This window comes from Carica papaya, chromosome 4 (assembly GCF_054855325.1).
Source record: "Carica papaya isolate Zhongbai chromosome 4, ASM5485532v1, whole genome shotgun sequence".
In the NCBI taxonomy this organism is placed as follows: domain Eukaryota; kingdom Viridiplantae; phylum Streptophyta; class Magnoliopsida; order Brassicales; family Caricaceae; genus Carica; species Carica papaya.
In genome coordinates, this window is record NC_142312.1 from 8,754,844 (window position 1) to 8,775,389 (window position 20,546).

The 20,546-nt window shown below is 35.5% G+C and overlaps 2 protein-coding genes across 7 annotated transcripts in view; both read right to left on the reverse strand.

The window, feature by feature from the left end:
- LOC110812759 (DNA topoisomerase 4 subunit B (DUF810)) overlaps window positions 1-10,891 on the reverse strand; it is a 104,138-nt gene extending 93,247 nt beyond the window's left edge. For 2 of the 4 annotated variants that reach the window (XM_088217733.1, XM_088217732.1), the window contains exons 1-3: window positions 10,550-10,891; window positions 9,978-10,042; window positions 186-456 (exon numbers count right to left, since the gene is read on the reverse strand). In XM_088217733.1, the coding sequence (XP_088073859.1) occupies window positions 186-456; window positions 9,978-10,042; window positions 10,550-10,727 (514 nt within the window). In that variant the 5' untranslated portion in view covers window positions 10,728-10,891. The remainder of the gene's footprint in view (window positions 1-185; window positions 457-9,977; window positions 10,043-10,549) is intronic. The other 2 variants (XM_088217735.1, XM_088217734.1) reach the window with 2 other exon arrangements.
- Window positions 10,892-12,369: 1,478 nt separating this feature from the next.
- LOC110812758 (E3 ubiquitin-protein ligase At1g63170-like) lies at window positions 12,370-19,259 on the reverse strand. 3 transcript variants are annotated; one of them, XM_088217738.1, is made up of 5 exons: window positions 18,398-19,259; window positions 17,199-17,318; window positions 16,983-17,115; window positions 15,044-15,208; window positions 12,370-12,868 (listed from the first exon to the last, which is right to left on the reverse strand). In XM_088217738.1, exons 1-5 carry the CDS (start codon window positions 19,006-19,008, stop codon window positions 12,695-12,697), a joined length of 1,203 nt encoding a protein of 400 aa, XP_088073864.1. In that variant the 5' UTR covers window positions 19,009-19,259; the 3' UTR covers window positions 12,370-12,694. The 3 variants fall into 3 exon arrangements, with proteins under 3 accessions (XP_088073864.1, XP_088073863.1, XP_088073862.1); XM_088217737.1 differs by having other exon boundaries at window positions 17,199-17,321; XM_088217736.1 differs by having other exon boundaries at window positions 17,199-17,330.
- Between the last annotated feature and the right edge of the window lie 1,287 nt (window positions 19,260-20,546).

Consider the following 20,546-nt stretch of genomic DNA (forward strand, 5'->3'; position numbering starts at 1 on the left):
ATCCACAAAAATCATAAAAGGTGAATTGTAATTTCCAAAAATTTGTGCATTCCTCTCAAGCCAAATCACCCAATTCCAGCAAAGATTGCCACACACCAAAGAGATTTGGCCTCCCTCTTCATTGTTGGACTCAAGAAAATTGAGGAAAGGAATGGCTCAATGTCCGTAGAGGAATAAATAAGTACCTGTGTTTAGACCAGGTAACCCAAGAGGAGGAATTTCATAATCCTCAACAGGTTTGGTTTGTGTAGTTACTGCTGGATTGTCTTTATAATTATAGCCATATCTAGATTTCAAAGTATCCTTGCTGTTCAAAGAGTCTGGACAGTGTGATGAATGTAATGCATGATTGGCGGTTTGCTTTGCAATAGGTGGAGGTGGCACATGACGAGGGGGCGATCTAGTCAAATTTGGATCCGAAATTAGAAAAAAAGAATCTCTATCTTGCGAATGAATCTGCAAAAGCCAAATTAAAAAGTAAAATTAATTCAACTACTTAATTAAAGAATAAAACAATAAGAATCTTCGAAGTTCCCACGCATAAATGTCTTGGAGATTGTTATGAAAATATATAGGGTATTTCACATAAAGTCAATTTTGTATATAGTTTTTTCTTTTTCTTTTTATTGCATAAAAGAAGTATTATAAAAGGATGACGGGATTACAAAATGAAAGCAAATAAGAAATTCTCATCTAAGAAGAACAAAAAAGAAAACCAGAAAATTAGAGAAGAGAATAAAATGCCCTCTGTCAAATAATCCTTCAATCTTCTATTAGGAATTTTTTTTATATAGAAAAAGAAATATGATTAGGAATAGAGAGAAAAGTTTACAACTGTGGAGAATAAGACATCCTCCTCATGAAATGTTTTTTTTTTTTTTGGGATAAAACCTCCTCAAGAAATTTAAATGAAATATCATGAGAAAAAGAACGAAGCATCAAGATGATGCCTAATCAGAGAACTTGAGGTAAAAGAACTTGGAAGATTAAAATAATTTCTAGGAATTAAAGTAGTTTGGATGTTTATTCCATAGCAGAAGTATGTGATTTATCTCATAAGGGAGCAAACATGTCTCCACATTAATTGAGCAAATCATAAACTGAGAGAAGCAAAATGAAGATCCAATCATACACAAAAAAAATGTACTAAAGCTTGGTAGGAAAACTTATATATCTTGCTCATATAAGGCTAGATGTTATATAATCATAAGCGTGATTAGCCAAATTATGCGTACTCGAGAGAAGTTCACCTTCATGCAGTCTATAGCGTACTAAATTATCTAAAGGCTGGAAAAAGAGTTCCATTCAAAAGGAATATTGGATAAGTCCTGAAGATATAAACGTAATAAGTGGTCTACTACGAATTATTGTGCTTTTGTGAAGGCAATGTTGTGACTTAAAGGAGTAAGAAGCAAAATGTAGTCATTATACTAAATAGAAAGTCAAAATTCAAAGCAATGGCACAAAGAATACGTGAGTAATTATGGATCAAGATAATTTTGAAAGATATAAAGATCAATATGAAGGACCAATAAATTTACTTTGCCAGAACAAGTATGCCACTAACATTGGGCCACCAAACCAAGTTCTAGTGTGTCAAAGCTTTGGGCCACCGGTAGGCAGTCTTTCTAGCCCTAGATGAACCGACTTTTGGGCCTCTAAATTCTCCATTCAACGGGCCTGAACTCAAGCCTGCTTTCTCAAGCCGTTGGAATACACTGGGCTTACCTCTTGTTGCTTCCGGCCCTAGCAACATTCTTTGGAAGACACTTTAATCCATTGAAGTTATGTTTCTAACTGGTCCATTAATGATGATATCTTAAAGGATATCCGCTGATCTCTTTTTTTCTTATTTTTCTACCAATCACTCCTACAATTTGGAAGCCAACTGTAATGAATAGAATGTATCTTTCCAAAAGATATTGATCCTCAGTAACTACCTCTTCCACTTTTATTTCCCTCCCATTATCCCACACCATATTTCTATGGTTAATTTCCGTGTTTTTTAAAATTTAAAACTCCTTCCCTACCATGGCTACACCCTCCCTGCTGTAGCCGCCGTGCATGGCTGAAACCACCTCTGAACATGTAATGTTTTACTTGCCAACATCCCCTTGAGTAGTCGACTTCATCTTGCTATTATCCCCTGAAGGCACCATATTATCAAATCTGTCCAATACTTCGAGTAGAGTTCTCCACCCTTTCATTTTTTGTCGTCTTGGAATGCATAAATGAAAGAATTTGAGATGCATAGTTTTTTGATATTATTTTATACAGTGAAGGATCAACAAAGAAAGGAAAAAAGAATCTCTTGTATTAATACAAAATAGTCTATTGGTATTGATATCAAATATTTTGACCATTATTTAGCTGTAAATGACCTATCAATTAGTTAAGAGAAAAAAAAAATGATTCTGACAGATCCAATAAAGAAGAATGATTCTGGCAGACCCGAGATCCACAAATTTCGGGTTCTATCACTTCTCCTCAAGTTGGAATGTAAATGTTTGTCATTCCCAACTTTTTTACTATATCCTCAAGACTTGACTTGTGAAGACTCTTTATCAATATGTCAGATGTTTGTTCGTTGGTTGGAATATATATCATGTATATGCTTCCATTATCAATTTTTTCTTTAATAAAATGTCAGTCCACTTCTACATGTTTTGTCCTATCATGAAGAACAGAGTTGTGAGCATTACTAACTGCAGCTTTGTTATCGTAATAAAGTCTTACTAGAGCATTGCTTAAAACTTTTAATTCTCTTAGCAATCTTTCAAGCCACACCCCTTCACAAATACCATAGGATAGTGCTTGGAATTCAGGCTCGACACTACTTCTTGCTACTACTGGTTGCTTCTTACTTCTCAGAAATTGACTGTCTATCTACAAAGGAACCTACTCAGTCTATATCTGTATATACTTTCTCTATTCTATTATCTCCCTTTTTGAAAAATAGTCATCTTCCTGGAATACTTTTTAAAATCTCAATATTCAATAGACTGCCTCTAGATGTTTCTCCTTTAGTGAGTACATGAATTAATAACTACACTTATAGCAAAGGCAATATCTAGACGTGTGTGAGCCAAGTAAATTAGTTTGCCTACTAGTCTCTAGGATTGCTCTTTGTTAACCTCCTTTCCTCTTTCAAGTCCAAGTTTTAAGTTAGGTTCCATGGGAATTTCACCTGGCTTACACCTCAGCATTCCTGTGTTTTAGAGAAGATTCAAAATATGCTTTCTCTGCGATACCACTATACCAGCCCTACTTCTGACAACTTCCATTCCCAAGAAATATTTTAGGGTATATAGATCTTTCAATTCAAATTCCTCTGCCAAGTAATTTTTTAATTGCTCCAACTCCCTGTGGTTATCATCTATGATGATTATATCATCTACATACCCAATCAAGATAGCTTTTCCCACTTTTAGAATCCTTGTAGAAGAGAGTGTGGTCTGACTGCACCCGTAGTAGTCCCCGTTTCTTGACAGCTTGAGTAAATCTTTCAAACCACTCTCTTGGAGATTGTTTTAAGCCACAACGAGATTTTTTCAACTTGCAAACCAAGTTTTCCTTTGGTTTGAACCCTAATGGTGGGTCCATATACACTTCTTCATGTAAGTCTCCATTTAGGAACGCATTCTTTACATCTAGCTATTGAATATGTCAATCAAGATTGGCCACTAGTGACAAAAGGACTCTAATAGCATTTAACTTGTCAACTAGAGCAAATATCTCCTTATAGTCTATCCCATATGTTTGAGTGAGACCTTTATCGACAAATCTTACTTTATACCTGCTAAAACTGCCATCTGCATTAAACTTTACTGTGAAAATCCATTTGCATCTAATTATGGTTTTTCCTCTCGGTAGCTCTACAATCTCCCATATATGAATTGTTTTCAAGGTGTTCATTTCTTCTTGAACGGTCTTTTTCCATATCAGATCTGTAAGGGCTTCCTCAATGCTCCTCAACATCTCAACACTTGTTAAAGTAGTGGTAAAGGTAGAAAACCCTGTAGATAATTTTTCATATGAGACAAATATAGAGATTGGGTGTTGAGTACATGATCTCACGTCTTTCTTAATTGCAATAGAAACATGTAGGTCCTCTATTCAGGGTGAACTGGAACTGAAGATAATTTCCTGAAATTTTCCTTCTTTCTTCATACATTTACAGGCACCGAATGGTGCTCATTTATAGAGGAATTACAACCATATTTTACAACTGTATAACTAGGTATGATAACAGAAAAATGGAATAACACACCTCCCAGCATGCCGGAGATTCCCTTTACCCGAATAACAATAAAAATCATAATAAAATAAAAAATGAAAAAAACTAATAATTCTCTACAGAAACTTTGTAGGTTCAATTCTTCATCAACCATATCATTAATAGTCTCAAGACTTAGAGCAAGAACAGGAGTAGGCTCAGAGTCTAGACTTTGCAAAGTCTCAATTTTGTCACTACCATGAGATGCCTCCTGAATAAACTATGTTCTTCTACCACCCTTCTCTTGTTCCAACATGTTGTGACTCAATCGGCTCAGTGGGTTCAAATACTATAGGAGTAGGACGTGGTAAAAAGGATGATGTGGGATTAGACACTTCTTATTCAAACTTTTCCCAATACTCAGTTTGATCTCAAATCTCCCACTAAAGTGAGGACCTGGAAAAGAAGGATTGATTCTCGAAAAAGATGACATCCATGGAAACAAACATTTGATGAGAAGTGGAAGAGTAACACTTATAACATTTTTTGGATGAGTGCCCAATAAAAACACATTTAATAGATTTTGGATCAAGTTTTAAACGATGGTTCCGATGGTCATGCACAAATACAGTACATCCAAAGGTCTTTAGATGGATAAATAAGGGGCAATGAAATATTGGGTAACTTTGGAGGATAATCGACAAAAGTGTTTGCAAATTGAGAACTTTTGATGGCATACGATTTATAAGGTGACATGCAGTGAGGACAGCTTCTCCCAAAAGATACTTAGAAACTGATATAGTGAACATTAGGGCTCTGGCAATGTCAAGTGAGTGTCGATTTTTTCTCTCTACTACCCCATTTTATTGTAGAGTATTAGTACAGAAACCTTGATGGAGAATACCATTAGTTACTAGGAAGTCTTCCAAGCATGCTTTTAAGTATTTAGTTCAATTATCAGTTCTCAAGACTTCGATTGTAATTTGGAATTGGTTTTTTACCATATCATGAAAGTTTTGAAAGATCCTTACAACCTCAAATTTCTCTTTAAAGAGATAGACCCAACATATTCTTGTATGATCATCAATGAATGTAATGAACCATTTTGTGCCAGTGATATAGTGAATACGATATGGTCCCCAGACATCACTATGTACTAGAAAAAAGGAACTAGATTCACTGTAAGGTATAGCTGGAAAAGATATTCACACTGAAAAGTTTTGAGATCTTTATTGATAAATAAATCAGGAAACAAATGTTTAAGATAATGAAAATTTGGGTGGCCTAACATATAGTGCCACAACATTGCATCTTTATCAGACGATACATCAATTTCTGCTATTGCTGCTTGTTTATTCACACATAATCGTCCTTAAAGTGGTAAAGTCCACCTTCCTCTCTACTAACGACAATCATCTTCTCTGATCTCTGTTCCTATATTTGACACATAGTATTAGAGAATTTAGCAATACAATTAAGGTCTTGAGTAAGTTTACTAATTGAAACAAGGTTGCATGCTAGATTTGGAACATGCAGTACAGAATGTAGGACCAAATTTCCTGACAAACATACAAAACTTTGAAGTAAAAGTTTCATCTGCCATTTTTACTCTCACATTTCCATAACATGGCATATAAGAATAAAATACAGACGAGTTACCCATTAAGTAATCGAATGCACCGGAATCTAACACCCAAGGATTTTCCCTTTGTATATGGAAAGTCGTACTTTGATGAGCAAAGTTGTTTGTGGCAGTGTTGGGGGTCAATACAGATTGTTGATTTAGGAGATTTAACAGCTTTTCCAGTTGTCCTTTATTTAAGAAGACACCAGTTGATTTAGTGCTACTGGTTCCTTCATTTTGTTCCTCAGTGGTGGTCTGAATAGCTTTACCTTGACCCTGTATTCGAGATTTCACATCTGCAGGTTTGTCATTGAGGTACCAACAGCATTCCCGAATATGACCAAGCTTGTTGCAGTGTGAGTAGCAAGACCGTTGACTCGATTTTTGATCAGTAGATTTGTTGGCAACGTTCCGAACAGTAAGAGCAGTTGTCTCTACAAGTCTTTCACTGAAGGATACGACTGGCTAATCCTTCTCTCTAAGCATAACCTGTCGCCTACTAGCTTCACGTCGAACTTCTGCAAAGGCTCTTCGATTGTAGGCAATGGCTTTCAACCAAGAATTCTGCCTCGAACTTCACCTAACTCGTTGTGCAAACCTGCAAGGAAATCATATAACTGCTCTTTCTTAAGGTGCCTCCGGAACTTTGCGTTCTCTTCAAGGTCTCCCCAATCTTCTTCATAATACATGTCCAACTCTTGCCATAAAGTTTGCAGAGAGTTATAATATTCTGTAATATTCATACCTCCTTGTTTAAACGCTTTGCACTTATTTTTTATCTCAAAAACTTGTGAAACATTTTCAAGATCTAAATAGTTTTCTTTCACTGCATCCCAAATAACTTTGGTAGTGCGGAAGGATAGATGAGTGCAGCTGATGTGCGGCTCCATCAAATTCATGAGTCATGTCATGACGAGGGCATTGTTGAGTTCCCAATAGATAGAGGATATGTTCGAGACATCTGGACACTTGATTTCGCCCGTGATGTAGCTAAGTTTTCCCCTTCATCTGATTACGAGCAGAACCAACTGCAACCATTGGAGGAAGTTTTTCCCATCCAGTTTGCGATTAGTGATTTGCAATGACGAACCCTCTCCAAAGGGTTGGCAATCACAGATGGGACCGATGGATTGGTGGCAGTTGATGATTATGAGGACAAAGTCTTTGCCTCCTCTGAACTAATGCTTGCTGGAACAAGTTAACAAGCAAAGGAATTAAGGTTGCAGAGCTTTACCGCTTTGATACCATGAAAGAATTTGAGAGGAATAATTTTCTGATGTTATTTTATCACACACACTCAAATGTTTATAAGAGGAGTTATGTATACAGTGGAGGGTCAGCAAATAAAGAAAAATAGTCTACTGATATTGATATCAAATGTTCTGACTATTACTTAGTTGTAAATGACCTATTAATTAGTCAAGAGAAAAAAAAAAGAAAAGAAGAATGATTCTGGCAGACCCAATAAAGAAGAATGATTTTGGCAAACCCAAGATCCACAAATTTCAGATTCTAAAAATATACAACTCTTCTTCTTATTGCCTGCATAGTGCGTAAGGGACAGAAATTGCCCTGAGTTATTCTCGCATTGCTCTATCATTATATACTTGGATGGCACCTAGGTGATTGGAAAACATCTTTCACGGCTTTCCAGCACAGCACACAACAAATTTCGGAGATTTCGAGCAACTTCACACTCCATATCAATGTTGAAATTTTGATATTTCAGCTGTTATGATATACTCAATCTGCCCCGACTTATGCTCTCCCACCTCACTCTAAAACGTTTTCTTCCAACAACAAGAGCGATCGGATTTTCATCCATCGCCTACTTAGCTCTTTTGCTTCCCAATAATCATATACCACGTTTCTACAATTCCAAATGTATCTAGGCCATGATAGCTTTCTGATTCTTTTATTGATGATTGCGTTAGAGTCTCTTGAATGCTCATTCTTAAAACCAAATTAGATGTAAAAGCAATGTGCTCCCGTATTCCCATGTATGATTCACAATTAGTTTAGTGCCAAAATTAAAAGACTCTGATCCAATAACGCATAGAACTACTTTAACCAAACTCTATATCTATTTTTCAAAAAAAAGATATAAATTATTTGTAAATCCTCATAGTAATACTTTGAAAAACCGAGTAGTAGAGAAGAAGAATGCTCATTTGTTAAGCACAATTTGCGCCTCTCTTTTCACCAAAATGTTCCCAAAATCTACTACGGGAAAGCGATTCTTAACTATTTTAGTTTATCCCAATCTAAAACTAGCAAATAACCTCATCTCAAGAGCCTTTGGGATGCATTGCTAAAGAGAAGTTAGATTCAAAGGCTATTAAGTGTATATTAGTCAATTATTCACCAATTTTTAGAAGGGTGACAAGTTGTTATCATTCACCTAATAAAAAAATGTCTTTATTGATGTCACTTTTGATGAGAAAAAAATTCCATTTCACTTTACCCTATCTTTAAGGGGAGTCTTTGACATCCACTTAAGATAATGACAGAAATTTGTTTTTACTTGACTTCTCTACCACATGCAGACTCACCTCAGTATGTGTCAACATCCTCACCCTTCACACCAGACTTGTGATAGATAATAACTAACTTTGTGAATCAATCATGTTTATGAGCATATATTCAAGACAAAGCAACCTAATTTTAATCCAATACAAGTTCAAAACTCAACACTAAATCCTAAGGATAAAAGTAAAATCAAGTCTCGAAAACTTTCTCCTCAACTTGAATACAATCATGATTCTCTTATTTCCGGAAAGGTACAAGAGACCACACTATGAGAGAACAAATGCAGGTATTGAAGAAGAACCTAGGACATTGTTGAGCTACTATTAGGAAAGAAGTTTGTGGAGCGCGAGTGTGTGTCTATAGTGTAGTAGAGGTCGATGGCTCCCCAGAGAGGTACAAGGTCAGACTTCTGACAAAAAGACATACACAAACTTACAGTGTGGACTACGAGAAAAAATTTGCTCCTTTGGCAATAATGAATGTGGCAAGGGTTTTATTGTCTTCAACAACTCACTTTTAAGTTGTCTGTGGAGTAATTTATTGTAAAAAATGTTTTCCCCCCACTGCAATTTCGAGGAAGAGATATAAATCTCCTTTTGGGGCACCAAGGAAAAATCAAGAAACAATAAAGCGAGCAGTTGCTTGAAGAAAACATTATATCGTCTAAAGCAATTACCAACGACTTGGTTTGAAAAATTTGTCAAAGTAATGTTTACCACAGGTACAAAAATAGTTTGAAAGATCATTTATGCTTGATAGGGCACTCAAATTTAGGGGAAGTCACAGCTATTTTAATATATGTTGATGACATAATGATTATAAAAAATAATACTAGAGTTCGAGATTAAAAATAGAATTATCAAAGGTACAAGCAGAGTCACGGCGATCATACACTCTTTACAAAGCACTTAGATTTAGGAGAAGTCATGGCTCTCTTATATAGGTTAATAATATTTTTATGACAGGAATTGACTGAAAAGAGACTGAAACATTAAGGAAATGCATAATCAGAGAATTCGAGATAAAAGAACTTGGAAGACTGAACTTCTCTGCAGGATAAAAGAAAATGCCTCATCCACAAATTCCATGCCAAATCGCACTGCACAAATAGGTGACTCTGTGTCTCCCCACTATCTCAGCACATAAAACAAATTTCAGGACAAGTTTCTCAATTATCAAGAATAACGTGGGTGCCATCTCCACCTCATATTAATTACTTTTTCTCATTTAGATATTGTTTCTCACCATTCGGAAACACCCTATTTGAGACTAAGGTAGGTTTTGAACTCTCTTGAGTTCTTGTAGAGAACTTGAGGATGCTATCAACTGGTGTCTCTAATTGATAGGCTTTGTGGTCAACAAATAAACATCAAAATCCCTGAAAGAATTCTTTTTCCTTAAAATTAAGGAAAGACAAAAAATGAATTCCATATCTAATTACTATTCCAAAAGCATTTCCAAAGTTCTTGTCGGGCCACGTCAAACAGCAAAGAAGATTTCAGCATATCTCTATCCGATGTACAGCTTCATATAAAAATTTGTCACATACAATATAAAGTACACAACCTTGCAAAATAACTAGCTATCATGTATAAAATTATTTATTACCACAACTGGGTATGCCGACTCAGCATAGTACTTCTTAGTTGCCTCCAAGACGTCGATTACGCCACCTGACAACAACACTTCAGTCAGAACACACCCAATCAAACCCAATTCCCCTAAGATTTAGCATGGAGAGTCTGGATGCAGAGAAAACCAAAGAAAGCAAAAGAAGCCTGAGACAGAAAGAAAAAGGAAAAAAGAAAAAAAAAATACAACACAATTAAGTCAAGTCGATGTATTAGCTTAGCCAAGCAGGTTTCCTTGTGTTCACAAGAATTGCAAATCACCTAACTTAATAACTCGCCTTATAAGGAGAAGAGTTCAAGCGAAAAATGAAAGCAATATTTTTCGTTTCACTTCTATGCAGCTACTTTTTAAACGAAAACAACTTGTACAACCAAAAGGCATAGTCCTTGAATGCTATAAGCTTCAACCTCCACATTCTTCCTTTCCAACAAAAACATTTCCTTGGCAGCCAAACAGAGCACAAATCCACTTAGTCCTCCTTTTCTCCAATCCATTTACATCGGTTTTCTCGACAACCAAACAGGACAAAAAATGAAGGCAAAACTCACCGGACTTAACACATTCGAGTATGTAATCAGTACTGAGAGTGTCCAAATTGATGCCGGAGAGAGAAGCGGTTGGACCGGAGGGAGTCCGAAGCTCTCTTATCAAACCAGAGGACAAGAGGAATTGCAAGAGCTTGCGGCGATCATCACGGTAACGTTGTAGCAGAGAACTCTGCTCCATTGCTATCTGGGCACACTGAATTTACCAAACCACGCACACGTGCATATGTATAAAAGAAACGAGACTCCCAAGCAAGAGGCAAGGGTTCTGAATTAGCCGGGGATGTGGCTCCTTTCCACTGTAGAGGTGAGCGACACGACGAAACAAGAAGTCATATTTTCCGAAGCGAGAAAAAGCAGGGCCCAAAAAGAAACGGAGGGACCTTATTACCACTTCCAAGATTCTTCATGCTTCTAATTATTTTAAGGGTAAATTACGAAATAATTATTTAAATTATAAAATAATTGTCATAATTCTACTTTTATAGGAATACCATTATATCGAAATCATATAAAAATATTAGTTAATACCTTTTTAGAAAATTAGATTAATTTTAAATCTGACTATAAAACTATATTCCCCGTGCTTAATTATTTGTTTCCTGAGTTATTAATTATTTTTTAATTAAATAATTGATATTTACACATTTATGAAGATGTAGATTTATAACACTGCTATTTATATATTGATGTTACCTAAATAATATTTTTGTAATTTATCTTTGCTTAAATTAGTTGACAGTCATGAATACAATAAGTACTTAAACAATATGACCAAGTTTTTATTTTACTCATAAAATTTTTTAACATGTTACACTTTAATATATAAAATTTTAGCTTTATTTTAAACTACTAGTATAATCAAATGGTACTAGTTTTCTAAATGAGAAAGAGATAAATGATTTGTACTTTTTGTTAGGGGAGAAAAAGATGTTTCTCATCTCGTATTGCATGTGAATCAATTTCTAAATTAACTTACAAGATGATCAAAAGGATTGATATTATATTACCAATATGAGGTGATAAGTAAGAAATAAATTGATTTTCAAGGTTTCTATCTTTTTCTTCCAAATGCACATACGTGATAAAAATTTCAGTAGGTGACTGATTAGGAAGAGTACAACAAGTGTAAAATGAGAACAGATACTAATTAGTTTTATTGATAATTAATTATAACATTATAATCATATTATAAAGCAACAACAATGTTAACCTTTTTAAATGGAGCAACAATCCAACAAGTTATGCAGGATTAGACTTCTCCACCTCAAACCACCAATTTAGCATCTTCAATTATTACAAAATTATAAAGATTGGAATAATAATCAAGGAAAATATTAAAATAGGGATAATAAGTCTGCATTATAAGGAAAAAAAAAATGAACCAAAAGAAGAAATAAATAAGGAGGAGGAGGTGGGATTTGAAGGAGAAGGAAGTATACGGATGTGAATATGAGAATAAGAAAAATAAATAAAAATAAGATATTAGAAAATTGAGAAAGCACGCTAAAAAATAGAAGAAATTGAAAAGGAAAATTCAGAAAACAATTTGGAAGGAGATAATTTCTTAAACACAATCATTAAGCGGCTCCCAAGTTGTAGGATAGGGGTGAGGAAAAAATACAAAGCCCTCGTGGCAGGGTGGCTCTGTCTGTGGATAGGAGTTTTATTTCTACTCTCTACTTCACAACATATGTAACAAGTATAGAACTCAGGTTTTTTCTCCCTTCATCATCTTAATTCACAAACAACATAAAGCACATTATGAAATATACCTTAATATCTTGCACCACCCCCCCCCCCCCAAAAGAAAAAAAGAAAAAGAAACTACAAACATCTCTTACAATATCTTGCTCAAGAAAGTACCCTTGAAACACCTCGCTAACGTTGCTCGCAACACATGAAAGCCTTCCAGAATAGTCACACATGTGCTCTAGCCTTAGTTAGCGATCCTGTGTTGTCGAAAGAGAACAATATACACTGACTCAAGAAAAAGGCAAAATACTGTTGTCACCAAGACTACAAACATCGAGAATTGAGAAGAGAACCAGCATTGAAACTAATAGCACGTCATGCGGGAGAATGCCCTCAAGCTATATTTGTACGCAGATCCCACAGACCAAACATTCATACTTGCTTGGAAAGCTTTTATACTTCCTCCCTATCATGGCTACTACTCTTCAAAATGTTGTACTTGCAGAGAGGACACGTTGCATTTATATACAGCCACTTATCTACACAAGCACAGTGAAAATGATGCCCGCAAGGAAGTTCACGTAACTCAACTCCATCTTCGTAAGGAGACAGACAGATGCAACACTCCTGCACATGACCAAATATTCAAAACCATTCTTGAAGTGAGCATAGTTTTTCTTGGTTCAAACCACTCAAAATGGTTCTCTCCTTTTCATTAGGAAGGAGAAAGAAGAAATCAATTTCATCATACTTTTGTTAGACATGACTATCACTTGTTGATGACAAAGTCTGTAGTACAGGTTTACTAGTGACTATAGCAACCCTATTTGTTGAAACAAAATTATGTACACAATGGTTCCTATGCTAAAAGAGATACGACTGTATATTTCTTTTCATGTATGGATATATGCTAGTGATCAAGATGTTTGAGAGAAGACTAACAGGATGAAAAGTAAGTTTTGTCTAAAGGTGGAAAATTAACTCTCATTAAAAGCACGTTGACTAATCTTCCTATTTATTATTTATCTACTTTGACAATGCCAATGAAGGTTGTGAGAAGATTGGAAGCTACTCATTATTGCTTTCTTTGGGGAGATAACGAGGGGAGAAGGAGATTTTATCTGATGAAGTGGGAAGAGGTGAAGTTGTCTTTGGAGTAAGGAGATTTGGGGTCAAGGTCCTTTGTTGAAATGAATATTGCCCTTCAGGAGAAATGGATTTTGAGATATATGAGTGAGAAAGATAAGTTGTGGGAGAGAATCGTTGAGACTCGTTGGGGGAGCATAGAAGGAGGAGGGACTGCTAGAGAAGTGGCTAGACCTCATGGGAGGGGATTATGGAAGAAGTTAAGTATGGAAAGCCAAAAATTCAAAGAATGTATCAATTGGAAGGTGAGCAGGGGGAATAAAATTCTCTTTCAGGAGGATGAGTGTGTTGGTAGGGGAAGTCTTAAGACTCATTTCCTGCGGGTATATGCCATTGCACAATCGAAGAGTATCAGCGTGGAAGAATCTTACAGAGATGGGAATGGTGGCAGCGAGTGGATAGTGAATGTGAATCAGAATCTCAACATTGAGAGATTAAAGAGTATGAAGCCTTGTTACTCTTGTCCACTGTGCAACTAAATGATGATATGAACCAGATTGTCTGGAAATTGAAGAAGAATGGGGAGTTTGCTGTTAAGTCTTTTCATAACCACCTAGTCGGTAGACATCTGGAAGGGGTGGTAAAGTTTCCTGCTAAACAAATATGGAAAGTGAAGGCTCCTCTAAGAATTACTTCTTTTGCTTGGGAAGTGGGAAGATAATGTATTTTGATAATTGATAAACTGATGAGAATGAAAAGAACAATGGTGAATGGTTGTTATCTGTGTAAAAGAGTTGCTGAGTCCTGTAATCACATTCCTTTGTTGTGCCCAATGGTGTATGAGTTTTGGACTGTAGTATTTTTTTGAGATTGAAGTTATAGATTTATTAGAAAATGGTACCAAAGGGATACCGCCCATGTACAAAAGTATTACATATCTAAGAGAATATCGATAACAGCTCCAATATCATCGAAAAATAATAAGTTATGACCCAAAAAGATGGAACCAAAACAATGTAACCATTTATTCTTAACATTTACAATAGTATATTCATTATCATCAAAAGCCTTATTGTTTTTTTCTTTCCAAATAGTCCAAAATATAGTAAGGGAGATAAGGCGATTAACATGATTGCTCGAGTTTAAACCCTCCCAAGCCAAGAGTTCATCATGAACAGATTCCGCCAGTACCCAAGTGGGGGGATGAGATTTGGGGTTCAGAGAGGATATGTAAAAAAAAGATATTGTAAAACTTATTCATTTGACTATTTTTTAGGTGATCTGAAAAGAGAATAATAGTAAAGCTTTTGAAGGGATAGAAGAAGGGATATCTAAAATTAGGGATAGATGGTTACATTATTTTGGGGCATTGACATTATACGTGGAAAGATTTTGGGGATATAATGGATATATTAATAGATTTGTAAATATTTTGTAAATGGGTGGTATCTCCCTTGATACCATATTAATATACTTCGTGTACTTTTTATTTCAAAAAAAAAAAAAATGCATGGATGCATGTGGTGGATAGATTAACGTGAACTCTAAAGTTTGCGCAAGCATATCTAAACACACGTGCTCTAATTCTAAATTGTAGTTCTGAATGACAAGAGAAGAATCACATCATGAATGTTTAGAAACGTCAATTAAACAAAGCAAAAATATAAAATTGAAATATTTATTTTGGAAAAAGATAACCAGAGTTGAACCACAAACCGCATCATCCTGTAAAAGCACATGTTCGACAGGTGAATCAGTGCCACATTCTGTCATTACTCCTCCTACTTGTGCATCACTGGAAAGCTTATCATTATCAGTATCACCAACCCTTTGAAATTTAAATTTGGACAACTGATCAATGTCTTCTTTGGATGCTCCTTCCTGCTCCAAAAGGTTGCATAAAGATAGATAATAATGAGGTACACAGACACAGACACGGATGTTGGATATTAATATTCATAATAGTACCACCACTGACTAATATGACCAGTAATTCAAGCATAAACTTCAAAAGAACGCAAACTCTCCATATATGTAAACTCAAGTCATTTTGACAAAGGAGGGAGACTGATAAATCTATACAAAATATTCAATCAATAAAAGCAGAATGATTCATCAATATCTTTTGCTTTTCTTTTTCCTCCGGAAGAAGCAATTTACACATAATATTTTGAAGTTGGAATTATAAAATGATGAGCTAGGTAAGGACTGTGTTAAACAATTAGGTTGAGTTCAATTAAAATACAGATTCTGTAGAATAGAAATGAAAATATAATACAAATGGAATAAAATATTTGAATAAAATTGTCTGATTCGAGCTAAGAGTTATTTTTTTGTTGAAATACAAGTTAAGACTTTTAGGATTCTCATTGATAAGTAAGAATACAGACCTATAATTATAAAATTAGAAGCATGACTCGAATTGATTCAGTTATGCATTAAATATATAAATATGAATACTCTCTGGATTTCAAATAGCAAAAATTTAGAAATTGAATGGAAATACAATACACTTAAACCAAACAAAACTTTAGTACAGAGAAAACCGTAAATGTTAGTACAAAGAAACCTATATTTCTTTTTCTTTTTTATATGATGATGTTGTGAATTAGCAAATGCCTCCAAGCAGGAAGACTTGCAAAAATCCTCCATCACTTCAAACTTAAAAACACACCCTCTCTCCCATCTTAAAACACTTTTTTTTTTAAGATCCGGAAATGATTAAAGAGGATCTCTTTCCTATTCAAGCAATTTACATTCTGCTCCCAACTATTCTCATTCATCTACTACTAAAAAAAAACCATCACCCTCTCTTCTGCAACCTCAACAAAAATCCCACGTAGTCCATTACTATGCAAAGATCATCAAAATGATGGAAGAAAAGGAGATGGCTGGAAATTAGCAGCAGACCGACGAAATCCGTCTTCCCATTTACTTGTTCCCATGAAAATGTCAGAAGCATAAGCCATGGCTGTCTGATCTGAACAAGAAAGAAAAGAGACGAGGGAAGAGAGAAGAGGAAAGAAGAAATAGAAGAAGCAGAGAGATTTGAGGTAACTTCTGATCAGTTATTCGATGATTTTTCGTAGTACAAGATAAAGCTACTTATAGACTAACAGTGTTTAAAAGATAGTGTGGAGCGAGTCATGATTAGCTCGGCCGTTTCACTTTTAGTCAGTGGCCGTTTCTCTTTAAGATAAAAGAAACCCTAACCTAATTGTACATGCAAACAGACTTTTTTGCCCTTTTTCTGTGAATCTCCCGTTTTACCCTTTGTATCCTGACAGAAAACTGCAAGGGAAATTGACACTCCAGAATCTGATATGTTTACAGATCCTTTGCTCTATCATCATCTCATTCTCTCCTTTTACTTCGAATGATTACTCTCCCAATTACTCCCCCAAAATCATGCTCAAAAGAGGATTATTCAGACATTAACAGAGAAATGAAAACCCAACGAGATGTGTTTTTCCAGGTCTGGGCTGAGAAAGTATACAGGTAATAAACTTAGATGACGGTATAAACTATGCAAATAACAATATGTATGGTTTGGAATGTTAGGATCCGCTAGGGCATTGATATTTCTTTCCGTTGTCCACATTCCCTCGACTTCTAGGAAAAATACAAATATAAGGCGGACGGTATAAAGAATTACCTGGTCTGCCACAGCATATAAGATCGCAATAATGCAAGGAAGACAGCAGCAAACAGCAATGCCAATGACACATGCCAGTGCAACACAGAAAACGACAAAGAACACATCAAAACCGAGAAAAATTATGCATAACCTGCACATCAAGTCATACAATAGAGGGTAAGACTAAATGTAAAAACACTTCAGTTGCAAACCAAAGAAGAAAGGAGGCCAAACCAGTAAAGCTGTGGGGAGCCTCTCGCCAAATCTTGGCCTCCAGCAGATACCCAATAAAACCCAATGATCCACCATATGAACGAAAACATTGTGTTTGCAGATTCTAGATGCTTTGCAACACTGCTGAGAGAACTAAAGAGTGAAATAATGAGCATAGAAAAGGCCAATACACTATTAATAAAAGGAATAGAATGTTTTGCCAACAAAATTATATAGCACAAATTTTGTTTAAAAAAGGGTAGAAAGATCTAGAAATCCACCTACTGAGGTCAAATGTCATATTTTCAAAAGCTTTGATTAATGAAAACAGAAAAAAAAAAATGCCAGATTTATCAGGCTTAAATTGAAAAGGTTCCATTCATTATAAGAAGAAAAAAGCATGTCCGAAATTATTTTCTTTTTTCTGATTATTGAAAGAATGTGAGAAGTAGACTTCAAGAGGAATAAGATGAGCATATCTTTTCTTTCATTAGTAGCCTCTAAAAATATACCAACAATCCTCCTTACATTCCACAAAAATCAAAAGAAGATGGAAAACAAATAGAAAAGGCAACAATGGCCAAATGGCCAGATATTTCACAATATAGTGACAATAATGAAATATAATTCAGTAAAACCTACGGATGCGATATAGGCAAACGTAATAGTAACTAGAATATCATTCGCTCAAATCAGACTGAATTTCATATATCTTCAGAACCATATTTTTTATCTGCTCCCTGAAATTTACTTGTCGTCTAGTTGGCATGGTTACTTATTACCGAATCTAACAGAATCAAAAGTGATCAGTCATGAAAATACGATCGACCTAATATACACGTGAATAATGTGACGTTTTAATGAACCTTCCTCAAACCCCATGTTTTTCCCTTCTGTTGGCATTGTAGCATTTGCTAAAGGTATTCTCCTCTCAAAATGAATCAGCAAGACAAAATCAAAGTGCCAACAATTTGATCAAAACAACCACAACGATGTTCAATGCTACAATTGGTCTGTCATTAAGAAGATCATAAAATGACACAACCCACTTCCCTTTCAATCAACGAATAAGAAGACAAACAACCAAATTACGTTTTTTTAAGTCCTCTACATTTTTTTATTGATTCCATCATCATAAACACAAGTATACATTTTGGAATCCATCAGATATCCTATAGGTTTTGGGTTGGATCTTCATAAATCGTGAATAGAATACATACCTTGTGCCCTCATCCTCTCGCTCCAAATGCGCCAAGGTAACATAACGCTCGTCTGAATCCCTCCTCGAGCTCAAACTTCCTTCATCAATAGATGACGAGGAAGAAGAGCGGAATCGCAGCCCCAGCCTCCTCCTCCTCCTCCTCCTATATTCTACGCAAACACACACCATATGCAACGCACACTGCAAAGCGTACCCGACTATCCAGAGCCTCAGGGGCATGCTGGGATTCTCCTCTCGGCTTAATAACAGCACGGACGCCGCTACCGCCACGAACGCGAAGTTCCAAACGATGTCAAGGATAACAACGGGCTTCGAATATGCCCAGTCGCTCTGTCTCTCCTCCAGCTGCTCGGCGGCAGCCTCACGCACTAGCATCGACGGCTCGCGCATCATGCGCCGGCTGCTAGCACGGCGCAGAAACCGCGCTGCTTCCCGCAGGCTCTGCCTCCTTACAGGTCGTCGGCTCGGATGGGTACCGACATTGCTACCATCATCTTGAGACACACCGGAGGAGGAGAGCAACGGCGTCGTGTCTACGATGTCATCAGAAGATCGGGGCGGGGACCTAGCCGGCGATGTTGCGGTATTTGCTGGGACTGTGGTTGACATTCTTGGCGATTATTTCGAACAGTTCAGAGCCCTAACTCCGTGAATTGGATAGGTCTAGACCATGTATGAGAAGTTCTGGAGTTGCTGATATCTCAATGAAATGGAATTTGATTTAGTATTGGAGAGAGAGAGAGATGATTAGGGTTTGTTTTGAGGGGTGTGGGGTGCGTGTGGAAGGTTGCAGATACACGAGGCTGATGATTGATGGCAAATAGTGAATTGGGCGATCAAAGCAAAATTACTCAGCAGTATTCGGGAAACCTTTTAAAGTGAATTTCTAAAAGCGTAAAAAGCATTTAATAATAAAATTAGTATTTTACTTCATTATTTTTTAAAAAAAAAATTATATATTTTAAAAATTCAAAAAGAATTCTCTCTTGGATTGTATTACCTACTTAATATTTTGTTCATTATACTCTTTCTTCTCAAATTTTATGAAATGTTTTAAGTACAATTTTGATATTTGTAATGTACTTTTTTATTTTTATTTATTTTAAAAAATATTAAATTTAATATTTATTTATTTATTTCATTTAATATTATTAATATTAATACGAAACATAAATTTATTAAGTATTATTTTTTATATTATTTATTATGTATCACATAATATATCAGAGATAATATTAAGTAATATTTTGTATAAGTATTATTAAAATTAATACAAAATATAAATTTATTAAATATTTTTTGCATGTTATCTACGACATATCACCTAATATGACAGCTGATATTGCGAACATCTTGGAAATTCAAAATACATGCTTTCCCTAAACTTCCAAATCCCTCCGTGAGCGTCATTCTTCTTCTTCTTCTTCTTCTTCCTCCTCTACAGGAACTAAATCCCAAGTATGGTTATGTTCTTCTCATCTCTTCTTGGTTCCTCCAACTATCCTCCCAAAATCAACATAAATAAACCAAGAATAAAGAAAAAGACAAGAAAATATAGCTTGCGAGTTCCATGGAAAGCTTCTTTAAAGCCTCCTGTGGAAGCCGCTTAAATGTTACACATGTATAAAATCATGTGCGGTTGCTATATATGTAAATGTAGTAAGAAAGCTTCCATGGAAACTTTTGTAAACGCTTCCCTCGGAAGCTATTTTGTATGTATATACACACACAGAAGAATCTTCTATATGTATATATTTGTTAGTAAACTATTATATATTTAACGTACGTATGTATGTAAATATATATAAACTTTTGGAAAGAAAAAGGAACAGAAAGGTGAGGGAAGAGAGGAAAGGCAAAAGCGAGATTTAAGTGATGCTATGATGAGAGGGGCTAGTGATGTTGATTATTCACGTGAAGGGAGAGAAGACGGCGTAAATAGAGGGAAAAGTGAAAAAGAATAAAACAGGTGGAGTGCAAAACTCTCTCTCTCTCTCTTTTTTTTTTTTTAATGTGGAGGAGGAGTCTGTTTATATGTAATTTTTTTTTTTTCCTACCTATTATCTGATATAATATTTAATGCATCTCAATGACTTATTAAAAAATTTATACATAATATTTGAATGTATCCATACGAGGATGAGTTA

Excerpts from the sequence above, each read along its gene's own strand:
- LOC110812758 (XM_088217736.1), bottom strand. The coding sequence starts at position 19,008 with ATGTCAACCACAGTCCCAGCAAATACCGCAACATCGCCGGCTAGGTCC. Across the intron at positions 17,116-17,198 it reads GGCTCCCCACAGCTTTACTG|GTTATGCATAATTTTTCTCG; the intron begins GTTTGGCCTCCT and ends CTTGATGTGCAG. Across the intron at positions 15,209-16,982 it reads TATATGCTGTGGCAGACCAG|GAAGGAGCATCCAAAGAAGA; the intron begins GTAATTCTTTAT and ends CTTTTGGAGCAG.